This window comes from Rhipicephalus sanguineus, chromosome 11, assembly GCF_013339695.2.
Source record: "Rhipicephalus sanguineus isolate Rsan-2018 chromosome 11, BIME_Rsan_1.4, whole genome shotgun sequence".
Taxonomy (NCBI): Eukaryota; Metazoa; Arthropoda; class Arachnida; order Ixodida; family Ixodidae; genus Rhipicephalus; species Rhipicephalus sanguineus.
The window spans coordinates 121,772,978-121,788,903 of record NC_051186.1 but is presented as its reverse complement, the minus strand read 5'-3'; the positions used below and the strand labels follow the sequence as shown (position 1 = coordinate 121,788,903).

The following is a 15,926-nucleotide window of genomic DNA, read 5'->3' as shown; positions in this document are numbered from 1 at the left end:
GCACTTAGAAAAAACTAAAAAAAAAGCAATTAAAGAGGCAGATTCTGAGTCCTTTGAGAGAAAACGGCCATAGAAAAGCCAGTGCATGACAGTCACATACTGAAACGCTCATCATCTGATCTGATTTGAAGAGCAGCAACAGTGAAAAATGACTGAACAAAAATGCACCCACCTTATCGCACAGGACAGGAAAACGCCAGACACCAGAAGCCAGGTCCACCACATTTTTGAAAACGGCCTGGAAAGATGACAATGAGAATGATCTAAAGCTAGCTCTCTCAAAACAAAAGAAGTGATGAGAAATTTTCAAAAGGAGAACATCGCTGGTGTCAACCAACTCCACAATCAAGCGATTTCCACCACCGTCATCTCTATTTAAAAATTTTATTCCAAGATTCTTATTTCGAAGTTTTTGACAGTGTGAAATGGCATCTTCATTTGATCACGTCGGCTAAGAGCCATCACCAACACTGGCACGACGATCAATGGCAACAAGTAGTTATTGACCATCTTGTTTTTATTGCGATAGCAATTATATGGACAGTCTCGGCTGAATTTTGCCGTCGCCGTCGCCGCCGTCATGCACCGTATAAGTATGTATATATATATATAAAAGCCCCAAAGAAAAATAATTCAGGAAAATGCTTTCGAAGCGCGGAATCGAACCAGGGACTTCTTGCTCCGCAGCGAGTGGCGCTAGGCACTACGCCACGAAACGCAGATCCTCCACGTAGCTAACGGCGAGCGTTATATACACACCCTTTAGCGCTAGACGGACTCGGAGACGGTGGGCGTTTATAAGCGTTTCTTCATTACCAGCGAGATGGTGCGAGGAGCGCGTCGGCGAGCTCGCTCGCTTCTTCTTATGTTTGCGCAGGGAGAGCCTTGCCCTTCCGCTGTCTGCTCGCGCGGTTTTCTCGTGCTGAAGGGAAGAGGGATGTTTCACGCTTTCACCGTGATGTCCGCGCTCGTGTTACGGAGTGTACGAAAGTCACTCGAGCTCAAGGGACGCCGCAAAACGAACAAACAGAAGATGAGCGCGAACTATCAAGTGTCACAGCTCGACACTTGAAGCATGCTAGTTTCCTTCGCTGCTTAGGCCGCCTTTGCAACAGGAGCGCTGTTCAAACTGAGAGTATCCATTGGCGAGCCTCACTTCGTATAGCATTAGTTTCTTGCTATCGCATTCATTGCTTCGCCCTTCCGGCGAAACTGTGACTTTTTTTTTTTACCAATGACTTGAAAATTAAATTCATGCTTTACTTACTGCCCATTAAACATGAAGGAGTATTAGAAAAAAAGCCGCAAAAAATGGCTCGAGAACCTTCTACCCTTCATTAGGCAGCTTTACTCTAATATGCGCGTGAACACCTCGGGAAGAAAATGCATTTTTCATTTGAATGAGCTGCATTTTTTCTATAAATTGTTTGGAGCACATTTCTCGTTTGTTTTCGTTCTTAGACACACTGCATGATTTGTCGAGGTCAGTTCCAGATGGCTATTGGCTTGTTCACCTGACTTAATTAACACCTCTTTTTTATTCAGAATGCTGCTTCACTGGCTTCACCTAACACACATTTCTTCATTGTCTAAAAAAAAAGCCAACAGTATCAGCCAGCGGTACACTCGGACACAAGCGTGTCAAAATATGCACAGGTGACATACACATTCATTCAAGAGAAGTAAGCAGCTGCCCGTGGGAACCTTTCCAAGCCACCTGAAGTTTGCCACTTGTGTGAAAGCTCCTTATAATGGCATAATACACATAATCTAATCTAACTTTGTATGTCAAGGTCAATAACATCGACAATTATACCTGTAAAAAACTTGATAGGGGACAAAAACCAAAAGTGATGGTTAAAAGTACCTCATCTAGTACTATCTTTTACAATGTTCTCGCAACATCTGTATAAAGCATTTCATTCAACATTGTTATTTATGCTTCTTGCTGTTTCATATGAGTGTATACCCTGCACTGTTGCCATGTATAATCAGTCTAATTAGCGCATATGTATATAATCTGTGTGACTTGGCCAGTTATTGTGATAATTTTACTATGTGTTGTGTCGCCACTACCACCTTTGCCTGATGTACTATATGGGGGGGGTGAGGACATGCCCAAGCAGTTAGTCGCTTCTTTTTAGAGCTGTGCGAATAGCAAAATTTTGGGTGCAAAGCAAATTCGAATAGTGAAGTGTGAGTGCAAATCGAATCGAATATTTTTCGAATATTTCTTGAATATTTCTCGAATATTTTTCTAATACTTCGAAGTGAAATTTCAGTTAGAGAGGATTCCTAATCATATTTTTATGAGATAGCAACATGAAAGTGTTTCTTTTTGCTTGGTTGATGAAGCACTTGCGGGGTGGTGTTTTATAGTTGTCTTATCAAGAATGAGGCAATGTAGAGACTGAATTGTATTTATGTACATGATTTGGTGCAACCAGAGTGTTGCCGACAACACTTTACACGTGATAGGCAAAGATGCCATTTCCGTACCTGCCAAGTTTGGAGAGACGGAATCCGGGAGATCTACTCAAGGGGGGGGGGGTGTACTGCGATAGCAATTATACGGACACTGTCAGCGGGATTTTGCGGTCACCGCTGATCTGTACCGACTGCAAACCGATAACATCGCTTACGCATCGTCTGTTTCACGTGCGAGTAGCGAGTAAAAGCGCGCTAGCGCTAGGGACGAACGCAGTTGAAGCAGAGGTGAAATGACCCGACCGTCACCGTCGCGCGAAGGGTACATGCGATAACATCACTCCGCGTGCGAGGCCTGTCGTCGCTTGCTTACCAGTTATTTCGTCGGGCAAGGGACCATAAGGGGCGCCGTTGAGACGGGGACGGTCGCGAGCGCTGGTGAACGTGCTATCTCGACACTGTAGAGTCCGATGTCTGTCGAGTCGACAGACATCGGTAACGGCTATTCTTTTAAGTGCTGGGCTCTCCACTTAAAGCAGTAGTGACACAAAATTTTGAAGGCGACATAAGGTGAGATAAAAAAAAAGTCACAGTTTCACCGCAAGGGCGAAGCAATGAATGCGATAGCAACAAATTGTAATGTTACACGAAGTGAGGCTGGCAGCTAACTGTTTTGCATCCAGTCTCGCGTAATTACAAAACGCTGGTGTAGGAGAATACGGCCGCTCCAGGGAGAGATGCTCCCCGCAAAGTAACTTCGTGTTGAGAGCGCACCACGTAGAAGGGTATACGAGCCGCACGCTGTGATGGCTTTCGAGATAGCGCGCGCGCCAGCGATCGCCACCGCGCCCTTAGATTGAAAGTTCAAAGTTGCTCCTCGCGCGACGCGACACCCCCCCCCTCCCCTAGCGTCTTCGCGTCTTTTTAAGGCTCGTTAAAGACGGGCGGGGCCTTTCCTGTCTGCTTCGACGGCAGGCCTTCCGAGCGGGGTGATGTTAGCGCATGCACCCTCCGAGCGATGGGCCGTCTTGTTTGAACGCTGCTTCGGCTGCGTTCGTCGCCCCCGCTCGCGCGCCTTTACGCGCGGTAGAACATACAATGGGCGGGGGGATCTTATCAATTTGGACTTCAGACCGGAAGGACATGACGGCGACGGCAACAACCCGTCGAGACTGTCCATGTAATTGCTATCGTAATAAAAAGAAGAAGAATCCTTTCTACTACGTGGCCAGACAAAGCACTGGACGCGCGGGGCAAAACTCGATTTCCGGGAGATTTTCCTATGACCCGTACAACCGGGAGAAACGTTCAAAATGCGGTAGTCTCCCGGGTAATCCGGGAGACTTGGCAGGTATGCATTTCCTCAGCCTCTCCTTTTCTTTCAACTTCTGTGCAAGCCCAACTGATGTGGCGGACAAGGGTGTGCTCCCTTCAAGTCCGGAGTTCCATGCCTCGTAGACGTCGATATATAAGAACATTTGAAATTTTGGATGCTAAAAAAGCTTCGGCTTCCGATTTTTCGAACTTCCTGCCCAAATTTCAGGTCCGAAACAGGATTAATTGAGCCCCAACGTCTGCCACATCTTTCATCTCCATGTTGGAACCAGTGTTTTCTTGAGTTAATACACTTGCGACCGTAGCAGAGCTTGAAAGGCTGCTTTGCCGCAATACCGGGGTGTGATGAGGTCAAGCGTATTGAAAATCAAGGGACCACTTAATCGGACGTTGACTGTGTTTTGGCAAAGTTCGGTCGTAACGGAGCTTGAAAGGCAGCTTTGCCGCAATACTGGGGTGTGATGAGGTGAAGCATATTGAAAATCAAGGGACCACTTCCAATCGGACGTTGACTGTCTTGGCAAAGTTCGACCGGAACGGAACTTGAAAGACAGCTTTGCCGCAATGCCGAGTTGTGATGAGGTGAAGCATATTGAAAATCTGAAGGGGTCACTTTCAATCGGACGTTGACTGTATTTGCTTTTGGGAAGTTCGAATAGTTCGAATAGTAAAATTCCAGTACGAATCGAATCGAATAGCAAACCCTATTCGAAAAATATTCGAAATTTCGAATATTCGCACACCCCTACTTTTTTTTCTAACTCCCTCCATCAACACTGTACTGTATTGATCTAGAAATAAATTATTCTTATTTTTATTATTATTATTATTATTATAACAACAACTGTGATAACAGGCAACCACACCTGTTCTCCTGTGCCTTGAAAACAACGATGCTCATGAAGGCACCAACAATAAAAAACATGAGGATGGGATCCAGGAGAATGTACTGCGACAGCGTCACCAGTCCAACGTCTGCAAATGCAAAGAAAAGATTAGCAACATTTACGGCAAGCTCTTGCACTGCGTACCAAGCACATAACTAAGACATTGAGCAAGAGCTGTCACAGCATGACTCAAATGAAAGAAAGAAGGCTCTAGTAACAAAGAGAAGTCCTTAATAGTTCATGCCGGGAGCTCCACTGGAGGCAGTGATATTGGCTGTTTTGGTCACAAGGTATTCATGGAGCATGCCCACTGGTTAAAAGCCAATCTGGCTCACTTCAGTTCAAACAAGTTTAGGATATGACTCATTTTTTATTCAAAACTAAACTGCTGTGGAGGCGTTTGAATTAGCAATTGATCAATTTCGAACAGAAATGTTTTTCACGTGAAAGAAACCTAGGTGTGCTTCATGGTGCCATCAAATTTAGCCCAATTTCGGTTTCTTAATCTGGCTCATTTTGAAAAAAAGAAAGCTCCTCAAGTACACAGATGAGCATACAAGAGCAATTCACAACACGTTACTTGTACACTGTGCCATTCAGCCACATAGTACTGCTTGAGCTTGTGCTGAATGCAGAAATCGCCACACAGATAGAGCAAGAACATCTGATCTCAGAGACTTCGATGGCATTCAAGTGAATAAGACTCTCAAAAGTGCTCACCAAAGATGACCAATGATGAGGCTAGGACGGCAGCAGGCAGGGAATGTGAGAGCTCCCACACAATCACAAAGCAGAAGGGAGGAACCATGCTCCCCAGCAAGGCACAGAACTGGTGTGGAAGAATCAGGTGCCCATCACATTACCATGTTATAGAAACTAGCGAATGACAAACACCAAGCATTCATGATAGACACCGCTTGCTGCACAGTATCAGCCAAGAAGTTTTCACTATGTTTTCCTTTTCAGGCCTTACAGTCAAAAGCATATGACAGATGCAGGGTACACTATACACAGTTAAGCAAATGAAATGGAATAAGGAAAGCCTGCAGCAGCCTGCAGAAAAATAAAGGTTGCCAAGAGTTGCTGAGATACCTAAGAAATGAAGCAATGATACACACAAACAGCTGAGTGGTAGTTTGCAGTGAAATATCAGCGTAAACTTTGCAATATAAATATATTAGAAAGCAGGCGCGTAGGCAAGGGGGGGAGCCTGGGGGGGCCCGGCCCCCCCCCCCGAAATTCGTCCGGCCTTCGATATTCCCGGGCAACTTTTGTTTTATTTTTGCCATGGAAAGGCTTTCTTTCGAAAAATTAGGCCTTGGGCCCCCCCCCCCCCGAAAAAAAATCTTGGCTACGTGCCTGTTAGAAAGGTGATCTCAACTGGTTTATAGGGGCGTTTGGACAGAATTTCACTTCCAGCTGCAATATAACATTTGCAAAGGAGACACCCTGCTGCAACAACCTGATAAAGAATCAGAGAGAGGTACTCACGATGCGCATTCCCGCGTAGTTGTGGTCCTCGTACTTGTCTCCTGGCTTCCCAAAAGGAAACGTCCCATTGTACCCAGTCAGCTTGCCGGCAAGCGCAATGAGCATCTAGAAATGTCAAAAATTTCACAAACATTGTTATTTCAGCCATTTGACCCCTCCTCCATACTTCCATGCTGCAGATTCAAAAGGATGGCCATAGTGTAAGATGTGAAATTGGCACACACAAAAAAACGTGGCAATCCAGGTGAGAACTCATTCCTCAAAAACTCTGGCATTTCACGTGCCGAAAACATGACATCATTATGCGGCAGCCGTAGCGGGGGACAGCGAATTCGTTTTGACCACCTAGGCCTCTTCAACATGCACCTAAATCTAAGTAAATGGGTATTTTGCCATTTACACTTCCACTGAAACAACAATGGAGTCGCTCACTCTTCTGAATGGTTCTAACATCACAGGTAATCTTATGAATCTAGAAAGACTCATTCCTGAGGGCTGGAGCAAACATTTCAGTTGCACCGGCCACGTGAGCTGGGTGTGGTTATGATCAAGTCTCAAATCACCACCAGTTTTGACATGCTCCAATTCTTGGATTTGGCTTTTGCCAAACACCAAAGCTGGTAACCCAACACGTGGTAACACCAACACGTGGTAACCATCACTGACACGGAGACTGTCAGCGTCGATGGGCAGTCAAAGTTTCAACACCCTACCAGCTGCGGTGGTTTAGTGGTTATGGTGTTCGACTGTTGACCCGAAGGCCGCAGAATTGAATCGTGGTCGTGGCGGCCACCACATTTTGATGAAGGCAAAATGCTAGAAGCCCGTGTGCTTAGATTTAGGTGCACATTTAGGAACTACAGATGATCAAAACTTCCAGAGCCCTCCACTACAGCGTCTCTCATAATCATATCGTAGTTGCAGAACATAAAACCAGAGCAATTATTATTATTATCATTATTATATTAGTTTTAATGCCTCGACATGCTACTATACTCACCCAGCACATTAACTGGAAGTTGAGGCTTCACATCCACATTAAACTTAGGTCTCCATTACTATCAGGGGCGTAGCCAGGGCGGGGTTGGGGGGGTTCAACCCCTCCCCGAAATTTATCAGTTTTGCTTGCGTATATATATATACACGCGCACATACAAATGCACACACGAACATACATAAAGTGTGGTTGAACACCCCCCCCCCCCGGAAAAAATTTTCTGGCTACGCCCCTGATTACTATATGTGCTACGTGGCAGGCTGACATTAATAAAATACAGAAAATCGAGTGAGTATATAGGAATTCACGACACGAAAATGCACGTGCACAAAGCATGAAAATAAGAACAAACAATTAAAACATTGTTGTCCTTTTCATGCAGCAAGTCAAATTTCAGTGAATGGACGCAAAAAATAGCATGACCACAATTCAGCACTTCAGGATGAATGCTGAAAATAGAGATTGCCCAACTGCAGCTGTCTGTTTCATGCAAATCCCCTATGGGGAGCATTAGCTTGGCCATTTACGAACTACACTTCATGAAATACACAGTCGTTGGAGAAGTCAAAGGCACTGTCTATGCTGAAAGTGGCATCTAGTGATAAGGACAGTTTATCCAAGCATTATGATGACTTATGAATGTTTCCATGTTTCAACAGTGTCGTCATCAGAGAGAAATTTAAGAAATAGATAAGACAGTGTGCTAATGATTATTTGCACCAAAACTCATAAAACCAGCAAAGTGTAGCATAAACAGTCAGTGCAGTAATAGCTAGATCGGTGTCCTCTCTGGTTAATTTCTACATCATAAGTTGGTGCTACTACATCACAGCTGCTCACGTCAATATTCCAGTAACCATATGGCTTTCTAACGTTATACTATAAACGAACACCTACCTTGCCCAAGGGAGGGTGAACGTCAAAGAAGAACGTCCGATTGATGTACCAGCTGCCCATCTTGCCAAAGTGGGTTTCATCCCAACTGTAATGAGACAAAACAAATTAACTGCTTTTCTTGATAACACCGATTTCAGTTCTTCAACAGCACTGCATATTAGTATGTCACACGAAAGGATAAAGCATCCATCAAATAATTCATTTCGTAGGTTCTGCACACAAGACTTCGGTCAAAGCTGCATATACAATTGACAATAAATGCAAGAAAACGCCTTTCAAATCTCTGACCGCACACAGCTAAAGGAACGTCAGGTTTTTCTGTTCAAATGTGTGCCAGCAATTTCGGCGTATGGAAATGGAAACCGACGCTGCAAGATCTCAAATCAAACGCAAGTGACAGCTTCGCGCGTGTCAGTTTTTCTGGCCGACCGGGCGCTACAAGCAGGCCCGAGTTGTTTTAGAAAGAACGTTGCACAGCCTAGAGAAGCGCTGCTTGTTGGCCTGATCATAACGCTCACAATATGCGAAACTACAGGCAGCGCTCACCAAACATGGTCGGGTTCGGTGATCTTGTAGAGGCGCGTGCCCAGGGAGAGCAACACGATCACGAGAAAGACAGTTCTGAGGTGGTCGCGTGCTAGGTCGTCGAAGTATCCCGCAGCAGACTTTCGACGGTCGCCGTCGGGCTCTGTGGACAGGGCGTCAGCCTTTTTCTTAGCCGTCTTGGCCGTCATAGTAGTGCGTCCTACGTTGGCATGCCGCGCCGATGTGCTCTTCAGGTCATGACGGTGAGCGCTTCGCAAAGGCGACAACGCGGCGTCCACACGCACCGGGAAAAAAGAAGCGGTGGTGAGAAATAAAAATCATGAATTCAGCAGCCGAGGCACCCGCAGACCGGTTTCACGTGTGCTACGGCCAACGGTACGAAGAGTGGCGAGTGAAAAGCGGCAGTTTAGGTTTGTGGAAGCAGCCATCTTTGTTCCGAGCATCGCCGGTGCCGCCATCTCTCGTGAAGCAACGAAGTTGCAATTCCCGCCGTTTCTTTCCGGTGCGGGAAAATAAACAGCTGTTCCGAGCTCAAGATACTGCGCGTGGTGATAAGCTGTGAGCTTTAAAAGGCAGTTTCCAAGTTTACGGGCCTCAGCATCAAGCACAATGGCTGCTTTGAAGGTGCGTCGCTTCTTCATATAAGTTTCCATCAACACGAGTTTTGATGTCAACATCCTAAATCTGAGTTTGTCGACTAGTCAAATAAGTTTGCCGTGGGCTAAACTACAGTGTGATAAGTTATGTTCTCGCGTTTTCGGGGATGACCGTACACATACACAGAGCCTAAAGGCCTCCGGGCCCATGAGTAAGGCGGCGAGGCACGCAGAACATCCTATCTTTTACTCCAAGACTCAGAATCAGCTTGGAGAGGGGGGGCGGGGAAGAGCTGTCGGACTGCTTTTCTTGGCAGGAGCTGTTAAGCAAAAGAAGCCCGAGGCTGTTTCAGCAGCCGGACGGATCGGTTTTCTCCTCTTGATTAGCGCTGCTCGCGTCCAACGCTTTCTCCTCTCCAAACCCGGTACACGTCGGCGCCGAGCAAGCGGAGAAAACAGTCGTGAATTTGTGCGCGCTCGGCTTAGTACGGCGATGACTTCAAAGGTCTGCAGCTCACTTCCTTCATTTTGTGAAACGTGCCATCATTCTTTAAGCATGTCGCGATTTTTATGCCAAGCGTGAAGCCAGACCTTTGGGAGTGAGCATATCGGTATGTCGGTTCATATCTGCGACTGTTCATGTTCTCTTTTCAGCCTGTCCTCTACTCCTACTTCAGGAGCTCGTGTGCCTACAGAGTTCGCATCGGTATGTGCTGCTTTCATATTCAATAGCTAGCATTTGGGTAGTGTACAATTGATGTTCAGTGCAGTGACATTTTCTGCATGCTGAATACAACGATCAGTTCTTCATCCTTTCTGAACCCCCTTTAATTTCCAGCCCTAGCTTGGAAAAACATCGACTACGAGTACAAAGCTGTGAACCTTATCAAGGATGGCGGCGAACAGGTGAGCGTGTGTGGCTTATATTATCTGTGCTTGACCCTACAACATGGTTTCGATGTGCAGAAAAATCTCCAGGTGGTTTTATTCTCATGTCCCGATATCGAAGGAAGCGTTCAACCGTTCAATTATCAGCGACACGTTCAGCAGCACATGCATACATATATCTGCTCAAGTGTAGACTGTTTTGCAGCATGCTGCGAGAAAAGAAAAGGAATAAAGTGGACAATTCTCTATCTGTTCAAACATGCTCATCACGACTACTATTAAAAATTAAGTTCAGTTGCTTTGTTAGTTGGTATTACATGATGAACAGATCGAACGCGCGCAGAGCACTGGTAAAGCTAGATTTACAAGGTGTAGCTCTGGGGCACAAAAAGTGTTGGTCTTTTCTAAGCTTGTAAACAGTTGGCAAACAATTAAAAAAATGCAGGGAAAGAAGAGGTGGGAGTGGTAGCACCAAGTCGAAGTGGCCCCATTAGTTAATCCATGCCATCAACAATCAGATAGTGTGTACTCATCAGTAAGGTTTACATTTTGTTGATAAAAAATGCATTGTATTGCAGTCTAATGGGTACCATATACTCGGTACTATTACATAGTCTTGACAATTTTCCCTACAAATGAACGGATGGAACACAAGCCAATGCATGACTTCGCATTGAAAATTTTGAACAGAAATGTTGCCACTAATTTCTGCTGAATACAAGTGAGTGAACACAACCCTGAAAGGATGCCCAATGATTATATAAAGTGATTTACCGCTTACCCTTTAAGACGAGAGATACGATACAGAGCACTATTCGCATGCATATTATAATTATCACAGTGAATATGCAGCAAATATCATCTTAGAACAATCATGTTTTTGCTTTTTTTTCTTAGCACTTCCTTCTTTCCTTTCTCCAGACTTCTCTCTAGCCTTGGTCTAAGAGTTTTAACTACTTTTGGGGCTCTGAAGGGTGAGTTAGGAGAATGTTATCAGCCATTGTCATAGCTAGTGTGTGTGTGTGTGTGTGTACACACACTTCGACATATAGTAGATGATGTGGCAGATCGGCACCTGTCAGTTACACAAAGCCACAAAAAAATCCATACGGATTTCACTGAAAGAAAGGTTCTTAGTAGGGCTGTGCAAGTATTTGAAACTTTGAATACTCAATTCGGATAGGTCGGTATTCAATTTGATTTGCAAGGTGCTTTTACTATTTGAAATATTTGAACACCACAAAACTTCGTAGCTATTATTGAAACCAGCACGAAGAATCACATAGCTGTGCTAAATTTTGCCAAATTTGATGCTCAAATAGAACAAATTTGTTTCATTTGCCGATATGCATTGCACTTTTGTGACATTGTAGCATAACAATACAGGAAAGTACACGCAAGTGTTTTTTTTCCTGTGGTATTTTTGCACCTCAGGTTATGTCATATAGCGACTCGCCCAAGAAAAAGTTATTGTGCAACGCATGTGACGATGTGACGTACTTGCTTTTTTTCCTTTTTTACCTCCTAGCACTCGGCTGAATATATGAAAGTGAACCCCATGGAGCAAGTGCCAGCCCTGGTACACAACGGCGAGACATTCACACAGTCTGTAAGTTCACTACCTGCGCTATCGGATCTCTCTCGTAAATCCTTTACGTTCAGAAATCGGCACTCGTCACAGTGGTTCAGTGGCTATCACCTTCTGCTGGGTGATTCCACGTAAGATCGAACAAACGATGGCTGGTCGACCTCTCAAATTTATTTCAAAATTTTATATATTATTGCCTGATGAGTGGAAAGAAGAGATCCGCAATTTGTTTTGCCGCCAAAAATTTTTTTCGAACCACAGGAAATCAATAATGACGAAGAGGTGGAGTGGAGCGCTCATCCGCTCTGCTGTTTTGGCCAACTTTCGTTATGAATTGCACAAAATATATTAAAGTTAGGTAGCTGAAATTTATTTACCTAAATATATGCATGTTTTTGCTTCTGCTCATGTATTTTTAGTTTTTATGTGTAGTGTAGATGTTTTTATAAAAAACGTCAAAAATGGCCCAATCGGCAAAATTTTCTTTACTTTGAAGGTCTTTATCTCAAAAAAGCCTTGTAGGAGAGGTACGAAAATTTCGCATTACGTTCTTCGCATGCGTATCTACCAAACTGCCAAATCTTGTATTTATATAGCTTTTCAGTAAAGAGATATGATCGGGCTAAGTTCAAGAAAACACCGAACAATGAAAACTTCTGACGACAATTAAAAAAAAACCCCATTTTTTAAATTTCTTAAACTTTGTCCACTTATTCTCCTCCACATCAGCTTTCACAATCATTAAAAACATGTTGCATAATGTCGTTGCACTAATAGTTACGGCCCCTCCAATGAGACCCTTAAACAAGGATGGGCAATTCCGACTTCTTGCCCAGCAAGTGTATAAAATGCAGGCAGGATTGAATTTCTTTTTATTAAAAGGTCAGCAGGTACCTAAAAAGGTGTCGCCGGCACTGAAGACGTTAATTTTGAAATTATTTTGTCACTGCAGAGGCCACGAGCGCGGAGCTACCGAGTAGGCGCGCGCGCACCCAAGATGCTCGTTGTAAGAGACGGCGCAGTGAGAGCTCGTTCTCGCGTCCTCAGACCGATTGAGTTCAAAACAGCAACACCTCTCGGGTGACTTGAACGCACGTGCACTGGAGCTTCGCTATTCTATCCGCCCTCTGTTTGCATCTCAGCTAGGCGCTGATAACACGGCGGAGATGGAAGCAAGATGAAAACTCTATAAGGGAGCTATGAGCGCTCGCTTCACGCACGCTGCTGCCACAGAAACTGCGCTGCGCCAGTTGCGATCAGTGGAAAGCATGAACGTGGCGCTCTAGTGGCAAAGCAAAATATGGATTGTCAAAGGAAAGAAAAGCAAAACTATCGGTAACCGGATGCGCTTGTCTATATTAGATGTCGGCAGCAGACGGCGTGAACTGGCCACGCGTTCGGTGCGCTGTTCACACTTCATTCGGCGCGGATAGTTCTTGTGCTTTGCTCTTACTCTACTCCTCCTGTGCGTCTCATGACGAGAAAGTATAGCTCTGAATGAGTCTATTGTGGAGACTACCTTTCGAAGCACAAGAAGCTTAAAGGAGTACTGACACGAATTTTAAAAAATTTCGGATTGTTGCTATAAATAAAAATACTGGTGTCGAGAAACGTAAAACGACTATTGTGGTGCCTGGGAATGCATCCTATATATTTTAATTAGCGCCACCTTAAAAAGACACTTTCGGTTTCGATATCGAGGGGGTGGCTTCTCAGTGCCGTTTCATAGCAGTGTGACGTCACGGAGATACAGAAATTCGCGACGTACCGTAAAAACCCGCGTATAGCCCGGGGTTTTTTTCTAGATTTTAGGGTGCGAAATTTCGGCCCCGTACTAGAGTGTACTAGAACTGTCGAGTGGCGTGAACGGGCCTCGCCGCCTGATGCCTTCCGCGTCGACCGTAGCGGCGGCACTGCAGTCGCTCGGTACTGAAGGCGCGCCGCGCCGCGCGCTAGAACGGGCCGCTAGAACTGCTGGGCGCGTCGGCGGCACCCGGCAAATCGGCACTGATGTGGCTTTCGTTGCGTGTCTATCATTATTAAGCGTAGGAAACGTCGTCTTAAGCCTTGATGGACGACACTTCAAAGCTTTTAATGGATGCTTGCTTCATATATGCCTTTGAGAGATACTGCAAATCAGTTCTTGTAGCCGAAGTGACTGCTGGAAAGTACGCAAAATATAAAAATGAAAACAGGCTGACACCGACCGTGAATATTCACGATCTCAGTGTAATTGAGCCGAACTCATTGCTGGGCTATTTAGAACAATTACTCTCAATTAACTAGACGCCGAACGACGGCCAGAAGAAGGAGACAGAGGAAACAAAAGGGCGTGTCTTATTCTGATTTCTTCTGCCTTAATGCTTTTTTCGGCGGTAATTCGGCGTCTAGTTTATTCAGAGTAACTGAGCTGCTCTAATGGAATTTAACTGTGCTCAGAAAGCTGTGTGCTGATATTGTGCCGAAAGCACACCGAACATTTACCGCGCGTTGGCGAAGCTGCATATACGGCGCGTATCTTTACAAATGCGCTGGAAATATGACTTCGACGTTACGAGGGCTCAAAGGCATTGGAACTCAAAGTTAACTCGACCGGTACAAATAACGGTCGTCCTCAGGTTCCTTGCACGGATATTTTATTAAATGCTAGGCGCCGGGTGGGGAGGGGATACCTTACTGTCCGTATTTGTGCGTGTAAATATATATATATATATATATATAAACATAATCTCGCTTTACAGATAAAGCAATGAAATTATAATACAAAACGTTGTCAAAAAGAAGTTTTTCTAATGGCATCGATAGAAGATCAGGAAAAGTGCAATATAAGCTGTCCATTGAAAATGAGAACTGGCTGTAATGATTTAGGCAGATTATAACCGACGGGCTACATTTCCATCTGCGCATTTTAATATGCTTGAGATAAGCCCTGATGCATGAAGTTTGTGCCTCGAAGGCGAACACGCGCCTTCGGCTCGGCTTCCTGGCTCGCCTTCCTGGTATTTTAAGCCCTCAGAGGTCGCATAACCGATGCATCGTAACCGCGGAAGCATGCTGTTATACAAGATAGCCTTTCGGCATTAAAGAAGCAGCGCAAAACTGGCAGAACTCAGCCGTCACTAATATAAATGTTGCGATAGAGTCATTTGTACTCAGGTTACTCATGAAACAGTCGAGCGCATTGGAGCCCATACAGAGATCAATGCTCTGGATATATCGTAGAGACTGCCGGCAGAAGAATTGTAGGCTTTTTTTCGTCGCTGGTTCGTTAGTTCTTCGTAGTCAGTGTTCGTAGCACGGCTCGAAGTGCTGCTTGCAAACCGCACAGCAATCAGTGAGCAGCTAGATGCATGTGCGCAAAATCCCATTGTCGCCTTCATTGGGGGTCGGCAGGCTCCAAGAACAGGGAATATCTCGGCGCAATTTGGCACGCCAGCATATTCACTCATGCACGATGGCGCGTAGCAGGCGTTGAGACACCGATTGAAGCTCGGTAATGCATTAAACGCGCTCAAAACGCGCATTTACACGCTTTCGTAGGCTGCGACGAGCGCGCGCCAAATGCAGACGCTCTCCACAGCTTCAGTACAAAGTGACTACAGCGCCGCCGCTACTGTCGCCCGTCGGAGCATCACCCGAGATGCGGCGCGGCCGCTTCGTTCGTTCCACTGCCCTCTTCTAGTACACTGTAGTGCAGTTGCCACAGCAGGTAACTGTAACCATGCAGAAAATAGAGCAGGTTGGGGCAGTTTTACGGCAGTGAGTTGATATGTCGTACACACAACGCAAAAAGAAAGGGAGATAGTACAGTTGCCATAGCGCAGTTGGCACAAAGAAAGAAAGGCCCCTATTGGTTTGTGCAACAGGTAACCAAACACCCTGCAATCGATGCAGAAGGAAAGTAGGCTACTCCAATTTTGTAGGTCTCGTGAGTAACCATTCTGAATGATGCTTCCATACTATGTGACAATACTCCACTGGAGTAGAAGTTCAGGGGACGATGAAAATTTGAAGCAATGAAAAATCCTTGGAATATGGGTTGTCGCTGGAGCCAACACTTCGGCAAGCGGACTTCTGTTGCAGCCTTGAAGAAGACAAGTCTGCTTGTTGAATAGCGTTGACTCCAGCTACATTCCGTATTCCAAGGATTTTTCATCACTTTCGCAATAGGGAGTTTCTGCCAATTCTTATTTGCCTTTTACTCGTGGTGTAAGTAACGAGCATAAATTGCAATCTGTGGTTGTTGTAGTTAGCGCGAGGCTCACTGATGACGT

At 45.2% G+C, this 15,926-nt stretch overlaps 2 protein-coding genes across 10 annotated transcripts in view; one reads left to right on the top strand and one right to left on the bottom strand.

The window, feature by feature from the left end:
• The window catches only part of LOC119373306 (protein O-mannosyl-transferase 2), a 38,438-nt gene extending 29,518 nt beyond the window's left edge, over positions 1–8,920 (bottom strand). Inside the window, exons 1-6 of the mRNA XM_037643331.2 lie at positions 8,581–8,920; positions 8,035–8,119; positions 6,141–6,245; positions 5,370–5,478; positions 4,629–4,737; positions 173–238 (exon numbers count right to left, since the gene is read on the bottom strand). Coding sequence (XP_037499259.1) covers positions 173–238; positions 4,629–4,737; positions 5,370–5,478; positions 6,141–6,245; positions 8,035–8,119; positions 8,581–8,768 — 662 coding nt within the window. The 5' untranslated portion in view covers positions 8,769–8,920. The remainder of the gene's footprint in view (positions 1–172; positions 239–4,628; positions 4,738–5,369; positions 5,479–6,140; positions 6,246–8,034; positions 8,120–8,580) is intronic.
• Positions 8,921–9,053: 133 nt separating this feature from the next.
• The window catches only part of LOC119373308 (maleylacetoacetate isomerase), a 125,200-nt gene continuing 118,327 nt past the window's right edge, over positions 9,054–15,926 (top strand). The window contains exons 1-4 of one of the 9 annotated variants that reach the window (XM_049411294.1): positions 9,057–9,204; positions 9,831–9,882; positions 10,015–10,082; positions 11,593–11,673. In XM_049411294.1, coding sequence (XP_049267251.1) covers positions 9,190–9,204; positions 9,831–9,882; positions 10,015–10,082; positions 11,593–11,673 — 216 coding nt within the window. In that variant the 5' untranslated portion in view covers positions 9,057–9,189. Of the gene's footprint in view, positions 9,205–9,477; positions 9,682–9,830; positions 9,883–10,014; positions 10,083–11,592; positions 11,674–15,926 lie in introns of those variants that run through there. The other 8 variants (XM_049411291.1, XM_049411290.1, XM_049411296.1 and 5 more) reach the window with 8 other exon arrangements.